The sequence below is a fragment of the Rana temporaria genome, chromosome 13, assembly GCF_905171775.1.
Source record: "Rana temporaria chromosome 13, aRanTem1.1, whole genome shotgun sequence".
In the NCBI taxonomy this organism is placed as follows: Eukaryota; Metazoa; Chordata; class Amphibia; order Anura; family Ranidae; genus Rana; species Rana temporaria.
Window position 1 is genome coordinate 65003723 of NC_053501.1, and position 10956 is coordinate 65014678.

A 10956-nucleotide genomic window follows, 5' to 3' on the forward strand; every position below is an offset into this window, starting at 1 on the left:
ACAGTATCTAGAACACTCACTTCTGCTTTCTGTGTGTGGCAACATCAGTTTTTATTCAGGACAGCATACAATCATCTGCCACGAGTATCTATCGTTTGGTGGATTTTTAAAGAAGCCCAGCAAACTGATATGTGAGCCCTTGAACGATTTTCTGCGAGTTATAAAACCATGTAGAATAATATTTTCACCCCACTCATTCATAAACACTGCAGTACTAACACACAGTATAAAAAAGGCATCTTGAAACAGGGACTGTACCAAAATCTTCATTGTATTTGTAAAAAAGCAAATCTGCCCAATTTGTATATCATTAATACTTCTACATGAGATTACATGTACAGGGTGGGCATTAAGTGTCCCTGAATTTTAGAGATCAGCAATAGGTCATAAATCTTCCTTTGAGGGCGATGCTCGGTTAGTCTCAATGGAAGACTTTGATTTCTTAGTGTCACTCTTTTTCTTTTCCTTCTCCGGTTTATTAAGGTTCTTGATGTTTGCATTACCATCTGCTCCTTTCCCAGGGTACACCTGTCCCTCTAGTGTTACATCTGCACACCGGTCTTGGCCAACCAGAAAGTCCTTCACCTCCCATGCATATCCACCATCCCGCAGCATGAAGATCACACGGTTCGGCCCCACAAGAAACCTGGGCAAAAAACAACACAATTGCATCATAGTAAAGGGAGCTACATACATCACTTATCTGGCTACAGTTTTAAATCAGAGTACAGAATGACTAATCCTGTGGCAGGAAACCTCTTGCAATGCAACATTGTACTTAACCATTTGCCTGAACTGTCGCAAGGTCAGCAGGATCTGGTAGACATGGACAGTGTGGCAACAGTTCATTGAAAGACTTCCTACACATGCCCCACACTTGATGATGGGAGTTAGGCAATTCAAAACCCTTAAAAAGGGGTTGTAAAGGTTTATTTTTTTAAATAACAAACATGTCATACTTACCTCCACTGTGCAGTTGGTTTTGCACAGAGTGGCCCCAATTCTGCTGTTCTGGGGTCCCAAGGCAGCTCTCTCAGTGCCTCCTCGCAATAGCTAACCCACTCTGGTAAGTTCTCTCCTGAGATGGTTAGCTTGTGGGCGCACTCCCGTGTGAAACAGTGGGCGTCCATAGGCACTGAGTGTATGACTTGGCCGCGTCTACATTAGATTTGATTGACAGCAGCGGGAGCCAATGGCTGCGCTGCCATCAATCTATCCAATCAATGCTGAGACTGCGTGGAGATGAGGATGCCAGGGAATGCGCAGAGCAAGTGAACTGGCTCAGGTAAGTAAAACAGGGGGGCTGGGGGGGCATAGGATGCATTAAAGTGAAAAACACAAACCTTTACAACCCCTTTAAGCTGGCCATTTACTAGTATACTTTTGTTCAACATTTTTCATTTTTAGAGTTTGGGTTTGATTCTCTAATCATCAGTGGGGTCACATCTACATTCAAAATTTCGACCGCAGTGACAACAAATTTGAACAAGCAGGATGGAAATTTATTCTCAAATTAACAAAACAGCGTATGTGTTATTCATTCAGATAAATCAATTCATTCCAAAATCGAATGTTAAAAACACAACCAAATATATTAAAGAGGAGCTGCAGTCTGCTCACATAATTTGTAATAAAAACATCTTTGCCATTCTGAAGCTTTCCTCCAACGTGTGCGTGTAAAATTATATATATATATATATATATATATATATATATATATATATATATATATATATATATATATATATAAACTAAAATCACACACACTGCAATTCTGTACTTGCCAAATATGCTACAGAAATCTCCCTCCACCGAGTCTGGCTGCTACCATTTTAACTGTGGGCAGCTGAAGCTGTTGCCTGTTCACTTCCTGGATTTACACAGAGCCACACCTCCAGTCCTACAGCTCTCATTGGCCCTCTTATGACACAACCCCCATCCCTTCCCGGTAAACTTCCCGAGAGAGTGCGAGAGCGAGCTGTGCATGAGGTCATAAGCCTAAGCCAACGACCAGACAAGAAGCAGGAAGTGGGCTGTATAAGGTATTTACTGGCAGAAAAAAAAAAAAAAAGTGTTTTACTTTCCAAAGTTAAAACAACAAGGGCAGAAGATAGATGGAAAGTTGAAAAAAAAAAAATGACTAAAGGTCTGCGTTAAAGTGGATGTGCCATTAAAAAAAATATATTAAAAGCCAGCAGCTACAAATACTGCAGCTGCTGACTTTTAATAAATGGACACTTACCTGTTCTGGAGTCCAGGGCCGTCCGCAGCAGAGGATGAGCCATCGCTCGTCTCACTGCTGCTCCCCCCGCCATCCTCAGTGAGGGAACCAGGAAGTAAAGCGCTCCGGCTTCACTACCCGGTTCCCTACGGCGCATGCGCGAGTCGCGCTGCGCCCGCCGATTGGCTCACACGCTGTGTGCTGGGAGCCGAGTGATCCCAGCACACAACGGGGGACAGACGGGAAGTCGGGAAAAACCCGTCTTTTGCCCGAACGTGTGGCCGGAAGTGGGTGCAAATACCTGTCTTTAGACAGGTATCTGCACCCCCCTGAAAGGTGTCAAATGTGACACCGGAGGGGGGGGGGGGGGGGGTTCCGATCAGCACGAGTTCCACTTAGGGTGGAGCTCCGCTTTAAGTACTTTTTCTAATTATATTTGTCAAGTCATTGAATGTACTGAAAATGTGTGTGTGAAATCTACCAGTGTATGGCTAGCTTTAGAAAGAAAAAAGGAACCAGGCCTCAAAAGCGTCCCCAGAAAGACCTTTCGTGCCCGCTTCTAGACTCGACTTTTTAGGCTTCATTTCCACTGGCGTTTTTACAGCCACTTTTCTGAGCGTTTTTTACAGCTTAAAAACGCCTGTCCATGTTATTCTATGGCATCATGCCCACATAAACGTTTTTGAGCTGCAAATGGCATAGGCGTTTTTGAGCTGTAAAAAAAACGCAGGACCAGGGCGTTCTGAAGCTCCAGAGTAGAGCTGTAAAAACGCCAGACGTTAAAAAACGCTCAAAAACGCTCACAAACGCGACCATGGGCATTTTTAAAGCTGCAGCTCACAAAAAAAAATTTTTTTGTTTTTTTTTACAAAATAAACATGGACAGGCGTTTTTAAGCTGTAAAAAAGGCTAACAGTGGCTGTAAAAACGCCAGTGGAAATGAAGCCTTAAAGTAAAATTGCCATCAGTGGATTGCTGTATAGATCAGTGTACACCAATTTTCTTTTCAAGTCTATATATACACCGGGGGTTGAACAATTTAACCCATTCCATATCTGTAAACCTATCCCAACTGCTGCAGACTGAAAGATCACACTGTAAAAACGTAGGTGAAAGAGACCCGAGAGCTTCCACTTCAATTCTCACCTGGGCAAGGATGATGTGCATGTGGCATGCCACAGCCAACAGCCACCTGGAACACGTCACCCTTCCCGCAGCCCTTTAAATGGACTTTAAAGTGGTTGTAAACCCTTACCCATAACCAGTGACGTGGCTACCCTCAGGTGATACACATGTAGCGCCCCCTTACTTTCAGTATGGGCACTACGCTTAAGTTAGTGGGGAATGGGAGAGTTATTTTGGCTCCCATTCACAATTCGTTAAATTTGGGCTGCTGTCATTCCAGAAATGTCCTGTAGGTCAGCCTGAGCTCCAGGGGTGTTGTTTCCACCCCTGGGTGACAGGTGGCGCTAAAGGGGTTCTGGCAGAGCCACATTTCCCCAGCAGCCAATTAGAGGAGTTTTCTGGGGAGGGGTATATCTGTGGCGGACGCCATCTTTATTGGTTCTTCCCGTGGGTTCTAGGTTCGGCATCCACCTTTAGGGTGCGTGCATCCAACGGACCCCGGCGATGGCCTTCCAGGCCAGGGTAAAATGCTACCCGGAGCTCTATATTGCTGGGAGGGGCCCCAGTGACTTGCTGGGTCCCCCACTTTACTGACAAGATCCCAGGCTGGGAGCCGTTCGATTGGGGGGGTCGGCTTGAGGAGAACCCGGAGGCAGGTTGTCCAACAGGGCTTGAACGAACCAATCGGGGATCTGGTGACCGGAATGCTGACAGGTACGCTTTGCTGTCATCCGGTGACCTATGCTACAACCTCGTCCATTGAGCTCATTCAAGTAATAGGCCTGTGGCAGAGGCCTAGAGCCGGGTCTGTGAGAGAGACCTGTTCCTCCCAGCAATTTAAAGTGACATTTCGGCTGCCAGACTTGTGGCAGGAGTCTGTCCGGGGGCACTTCACCCACTCTGGCTAGAGTGGCGACGAACTGCAATTTGGTACTACTGAGAGCAGGATTGCTCGGTTCATATCCAGGCCTGATACTGCACAGTTCTCCCTTTTGCTTCATCAACCTTTTCTTCCTATTTGATGATAATGTTGGCCGTGTTGGCCTGGAAATAAAGCATTGGAAAACCTTTACTTATTGTCTGGACCTTCTCCCCAACTACACCCCTAGACAACACTAAGGTAACTTAATACGCCAATTCCAACAACAAATAAGCGGTTCCTGCGGGGGTAGCGCTACACACAGATGAAACAAATCCTCCTACATGAGTTGTACCCATTTAGCTGCAGCCATTTATCCTGCATAGCCTTGTAAAACTCAGATGAAAATAATGTTTCACAGACCTACAAAGCAGGGGGAAAGAGAGCTGCAGCTATACACTGTACACGAGCCAGTGAGCGTCGACCAGCGGCACTAGACAGAGAGAGAACGGACGTTGTTCCTCTCTGTGACTCCATGAAGCAGAAGCAATGAGGATTTTGTCACCTCTGGCTCCTTTATCTAGCTGCCAATGGCCAGGAAAGCAGCCAGACTCATCTGTGTCTGATCGGCTGCATTGGAGGCCAGAGAAGAGATTTGGAGTCCAACAGACGCCAGATCGCTATAAAGAGGACCTGTCACAGCCCATGTGGTCACAAGGGATGTTGTCCATAGGTGACGCTTTAGGCTTGGTTCACACTAGTGCGTAGCTCAAAGGCACCCACAGAAGGACCTTTCATACCTGCTTCTAGGCTGGATTTTCACTTTTAAAAGTACTATCAGCCTTGCGCCATGCCAAGCGAATACGCAATTTTAAAGCAGGCCACGTTAGGTATCCATTTACTTGCCGTATTATTTTACATTAACACCTGCAGCAGAATGCAAGGGCAGTGTGCTTTGAATGTGGTGCAGGAAACACCCATGGAATTAGAGGTCGACCGATATGGGTTTTTCTCTGGCCGATGCCGATATTTGGAAATTGGGACGGCCGATCGATTTTTTTTTCCCCCCCTCATCTCAAAAAACCTAGGGTGGAGAGGAGATAATTGTTTAGGGTGGAGAGGTGGGGTGCAGCCTGTTAGTGCCACCTCATTAGTGCAGCCCATCAGTGCCACATCATTAGTGCAGCCCACCAGTGCCACCTCATTAGTGCAGCCCACCAGTGCAGCCCATCAGTGTCCACCAGTGCAGCCCATAAGTGCCACCTCATCAATGCCCACCAGTGCATCCCATCATTGCCCACCAGTGCATCCCATCATTGCCCACCAGTGCATCCCATCATTGCCCACCAGTGCATCCCATCATTGCCCACCAGTGCATCCCATCATTGCCCACCAGTGCATCCCATCATCAGTGCCCACCAGTGCATCCCATCATCAGTGCCCACCAGTGCATCACCTCATCAGTGCCAACCAGTGCATCACCTCATCAGTGCCAACCAGTGCATCACCTCATCAGTGCCTCACATCAGTGCCCACCAGTACAGCCCAATGTCATTCACTGCCACCTCATCAATGCCCACCAGCGGAGCGCTCCAGGCATCTCCTAGCACAAGAAAGCTCCATTGTCCCTGACGTTGCTGCCCCGCCTCTGCCTACAATCCCCAGAATGCAGAGCGGGCCTGTAACAGCCAATCGGCGGCCTCCACTCTGAAAAAAAAAACCCTGACGTGCTGCGCGCCCTGCCTCTGCCTACAAGCCCCAGAATGCGGCGCGGGCCGGCAGTTACCGGCCCGCGCTGCATTCTGGGGTTTGTAGGCAGGGCGCACAGCACGTCAGGGGACGTTTTTTTTACAGTGGAGGAAGTCGGCAGCGGCGGCCGCCGATTGGCTGTTACAGGCCCGCTGGTTGGCTGCCGCGCTGGGTGTACCAAGATGGCTGTGGCTCCAGAGCTAGGCCGAAGCCGTCGCCTTTCCTGATGCTGTGACCGCGGATATCCGCGGTCACAGCATCAGGAAAGGCCGCGGCTTCAGCCTAGCTCCGGAGCCGTGGCACCAATAGCGACCATGTTAAATATCGGCCTAATTTTGGATAAAAATCGTCCGATTTCTCCAAAACGGACAAATATCGGCCGATATATCGGTCGACCTCTACATGCAATACAGGTTTTGCCCACCGCATTCTGATGTGACCAGCCCCTTATTACTCCTGTCAAAGACCCCATAACATTTTTCACTCTTACCTCTGAAGGTCATAGTTAGCATTGAAAAGGCTGCCCTGCCACAGGCTTGTGAGTTCTTCGGTTTCCTTCTCTGTGGGGTTTCCAGACACCGTGGCAAAGACCATTATAGTCTTTCCCTTCTTGGTCATCTGCAGGATGCCCTCCGGATTACTGGGATCAAGTTTGGTGAAGTCTACTGGATTCGGCTTTCTTTTGTGCTCTGGCAGATCACCTTCTTCTATGTCATCATCTTTCTATATAAAGAAGTGATAAAGTATACTGTTCATGTTCATTTCAAAACAAAACTAAAATAAAATCCAGATAAAGGATCATCAAAATATGAATGTCTTTCCAGACATAGCTGGAAAAAGTAACGTTTTTTTTATCTTAATGCAGTCTAAACAAAACAAAAAAAAAAAAAAAAAAAACACCTGTAGCAGCTGCCCAAATACGTACCCGAGCCCCCTCTCTGTCCAGCAATGTCCACAAGTCCCTCGGCCGCCTGGGACTGCAGCTACAGCATCATTCAGATATCAGACAGTGATTCCCTACACCATGAGAACAATCATAGCGGCTGTTCTGCCGCTTGATCGTTCTTACGGGAGGCGAGAAGGGACGTGTCAAACTAAAATAATATATATATATATATATATATATATATATATATTTTTTTTTTTTTTTTAAAGCGCCCCTGTCCCCGTGAGCTTGCATACGCAAGTCCCGCCCACAAAGGGGTTGTAAAGGTACAAATATTTTTCTTAAATAGTTTCCTTTACCTTAGTGCAGTCCTCCTTCATTTACCTCATCCTTCCATTTTGCTTTTAAATGTCTTTTTCTTCTGAGAAATCCTCACTTCCTGTTCTTCTGTCTGTAACTCCACACAGTAATGTGAGGCTTTCTCCCTGGTGTGGAGTGTCGTGCTCGCCCCCTCCCTTGGACTACGGGAGAGTCGGGACGCCCACTAACACACAGCTCCTTTCTCTATCTGCAACGTAGAGCGTCCTGACTCTCCTGTAGTCTAAGGGAGGGGGCGAGCACGACACTCCACACCAGGGAGAAAGCCTTGCATTACTTTGTGTAGTTACAGACAGAAGAACAGGAAGTGAGGATTTCTCAGAAGAAATAAGGACATTTAAAAGCAAAATGGAAGGATGAGGTAAGTGAAGGAGGACTGCACTAAGGTAAAGGAAGCTATTTAGGGGAAAAAAAATAATAGTACCTTTACAACCCCTTTAAAGGGTGAAATGGTAAAGAACATCTTCGCCCTGAAAAAATTCAGTAACTACAAATACTGTAACTGGGCCGGTTCTTCACCAGTCTACACGTCCCTGGCACTGGCATATAACTGACATCTTGCAGCCTCACACTGCGCATGTGTGGGCTGCTCTGCACTTAGTGCAGGGTTCGACAAACCCTGCACGCCAGGTCGCAATTGCGACTAGAATTACCGACCTGGCATGGCACAGCTGGGCTATCCTGTGTCTCCGTGCGCCCGCCGTCCCGTCCTCCCCCCACAATTGAGGCCGTGGCTTTACGGCCTTTTTTTTAACCACTTAAGGATCGCCTCCTGCACATTTACGTTGGCAGAATGGCACGGCTGAAGCTCCGTGACCCTAACGCCGCCAGAGTCCCGCGATCGGTCACAGGAGCTGAAGAACGAGGAGGGGTGTGTGTAAACACACCTTCCCCGTTCTTCACAGTGGCAATGTCACTGATCGTCTGTTCCCTGATATAGGGAAAGGCGATCACTGACGTCACAAGTCCAGCCCGGCCCCCCACAGTTAGAAACACACATGAGGTCACACTTAACCCCTACAGCGCCCCATAGTGGTTAAGTCCTAAACTGCAATTGTCATTTTCACAGTAAACAATTAATTTTTATAGCAAAAAATGTGTCAAAATTGTCCGATGTGTCCGCCATAATGTCGCAGTCACGAGAAAAAAATAAATAAAAAAAAAATATTATAATATATATATATATATATATATATATATATATATATATATAATATCACACACACACACATACATACATCATAAAACTATCCCTTATTTTGTAAACGCTATAAATTTTTGTGCAAACCAATCGTTAAACGCTTATTGCGATTTTTTTTTTACCAAAAATATGTAGAAGAATACGTATCGGCCTAAACTAAGAAAAAATATATATATATATATTTTTATTATGTCTTTTTTGGGGATATTTGTTATAGCAAAAAAAATATTGTTTTGTTTTCAAAATTGTCGCTCTATTTTTGTTTATATCGCAAAAAATAAAAACCGCAGAGGTGATCAAAGAACACCAAAAGAAAGCTCCATTTGTGGGAAAAAAAGAACGCCAATTTTGTTTGGGAGCCACGTCACACGACCGCGCAATTGTCAGTTAAAGCGACGCAGTGCCGAATCGCAAAAAATGGCCAGGTCCTTTACCTGCATAATGGTCCGGGTCTTAAGTGGTTAAAGCGGTGGTTCCCCTAAAAATAAACTTTTGACATTGCATTTGCTATAATAATTACAGTTAGAATCGTCTGGTTTTATGTAAAAAATACCTCCGTACGTAGCGTTTGTATTATTCGTTCCCACCGCCACTTCCGGGTACCATGCTGGCGGTGGGCGTTCCTAATTGATGGACAGGCATCCGACCGACGCATCCATCGCGTCACGAGATGCCGAAAGTCGGTGCGGCTCTATACGACGCATGCGCAACGACGTTCGGCTTCTTTCGGCATCTCGTGACGCGATGGATGCGTCGGTCGGATGCCTGTCCATCAATAAGGAACGCCCACCGCCTGCATCGTACCCGGAAGTGGCGGTGGGACCGAATAATGGAGACGATACGTACAGAGGTATTTTTTACATAAAACAAGCCGATTCTAACTGTAATTATTATAGCAAATGCAATGTCAAAAGTTTATTTTTAGGGGAACCACCCCTTTAAGCAATTTAAGTAATTATTTTCTAGCAAAAAAAAGAAAAAACACACACACACACACACCTTAGAAAATAAATATATAATGTTTGGGGGTTCTAACACCCTATAGAATAAAATGGGGGTCATTGTAATACTTTCTGTCACACAATATTTGCGCACTTTTTCCTAGGTGGGCACTGGGCAGAAGTGGGTGCGGGGAACTCATAAAATAAAAATATTACACAGGGAGGAGGATGAGCAGAACATGGCCTTTATGTGAAGTAGAACTAAAGAGAAAAACTTTCATTTTCCTCCATTGTGGACAGCTTGGCCCGTGTAGCGACAATGGGCTCCTCCATAGACGGTCACTGACCCCTCCATCCAGGGTAATGGCTTCCGCTACTTCTATTACACAATAATAATCATCACCCACCGACCTCCCATTGCTCCAGCAGCCGAGCCATGTCCGCGTCATTGTAGTCCCGGATGTCCTTCTTTTTCCTCTTCTTTTCCTCGGCGGCCGCCGCTGTTACACCGATCACCAGCAACACACAGACACACACAACCCGTACACCGAGCGCCGCCATCTCTCCACCTGCGCATGCGCCCAGTGAAAGCTCACAGGGAAAGTAGCCGAGCGCCGAGCCGAAAAAGTAGCGGACAGCAGTTAACTCCATATATGCCGGGTAGCATTGGGAGACACAGAGAGGCACAGGAGTACTTGGACAGGACAGGAGTACTTGGACAGGAGTGCATGGACAGGACAGGAGTACTTGGAAAGGAGTGCATGGACAGGACAGGAGTACTTGGAAAGGAGTGCATGGACAGGACAGGAGTACTTGGAAAGGAGTGTATGGACAGGACAGGAGTACTTGGACAGGACAGGAGTACTTGGACAGGAGTGCATGGACAGGACAGGAGTACTTGGAAAGGAGTGTATGGACAGGACAGGAGTACTTGGACAGGACAGGAGTACTTGGACAGGAGTGCATGGACAGGACAGGAGTACTTGGAAAGGAGTGTATGGACAGGACAGGAGTACTTGGACAGGACAGGAGTACTTGGACAGGAGTGCATGGACAGGACAGGAGTACTTGGAAAGGAGTGCATGGACAGGACAGGAGTACTTGGAAAGGAGTGTATGGACAGGACAGGAGTACTTGGACAGGACAGGAGTACTTGGACAGGAGTTCATGGACAGGACAGGAGTGCATGGACAGGACAGGAGTACTTGGACAGGAGTGCATGGACAGGACAGGAGTACTTGGAAAGGAGTGCATGGACAGGACAGGAGTACTTGGAAAGGAGTGCATGGACAGGACAGGAGTACTTGGAAAGGAGTGTATGGACAGGACAGGAGTACTTGGACAGGACAGGAGTACTTGGACAGGAGTGCATGGACAGGACAGGAGTGCATGGACAGGACAGGAGTACTTGGACAGGAGTGCATGGACAGGACAGGAGTACTTGGAAAGGAGTGCATTAGGGTTGCCACCTTTTCTTCAAGCCAAACCCCAACACTTTAGCGGCACAGGGCACCTTTTTTCCCGTAGTATACACAATCGGATAAGAAAAGACCTGGGGCACCTTCGGGTGCCTCAAGGACAGTGGTATTGCAGCTT

General features: G+C 46.9%; 1 protein-coding gene across 2 annotated transcripts; it reads right to left on the reverse strand.

Moving 5' to 3' along the window:
* Window positions 1–251: 251 nt before the first annotated feature.
* MESD (mesoderm development LRP chaperone) lies at window positions 252–9958 on the reverse strand. 2 transcript variants are annotated; one of them, XM_040332318.1, is made up of 3 exons: window positions 9772–9958; window positions 6445–6677; window positions 252–646 (listed from the first exon to the last, which is right to left on the reverse strand). In XM_040332318.1, exons 1-3 carry the CDS (start codon window positions 9919–9921, stop codon window positions 385–387), a joined length of 645 nt encoding a protein of 214 aa, XP_040188252.1. In that variant the 5' UTR covers window positions 9922–9958; the 3' UTR covers window positions 252–384. The 2 variants fall into 2 exon arrangements, with proteins under 2 accessions (XP_040188252.1, XP_040188253.1); XM_040332319.1 differs by having other exon boundaries at window positions 9768–9958.
* Window positions 9959–10956: the final 998 nt, after the last annotated feature.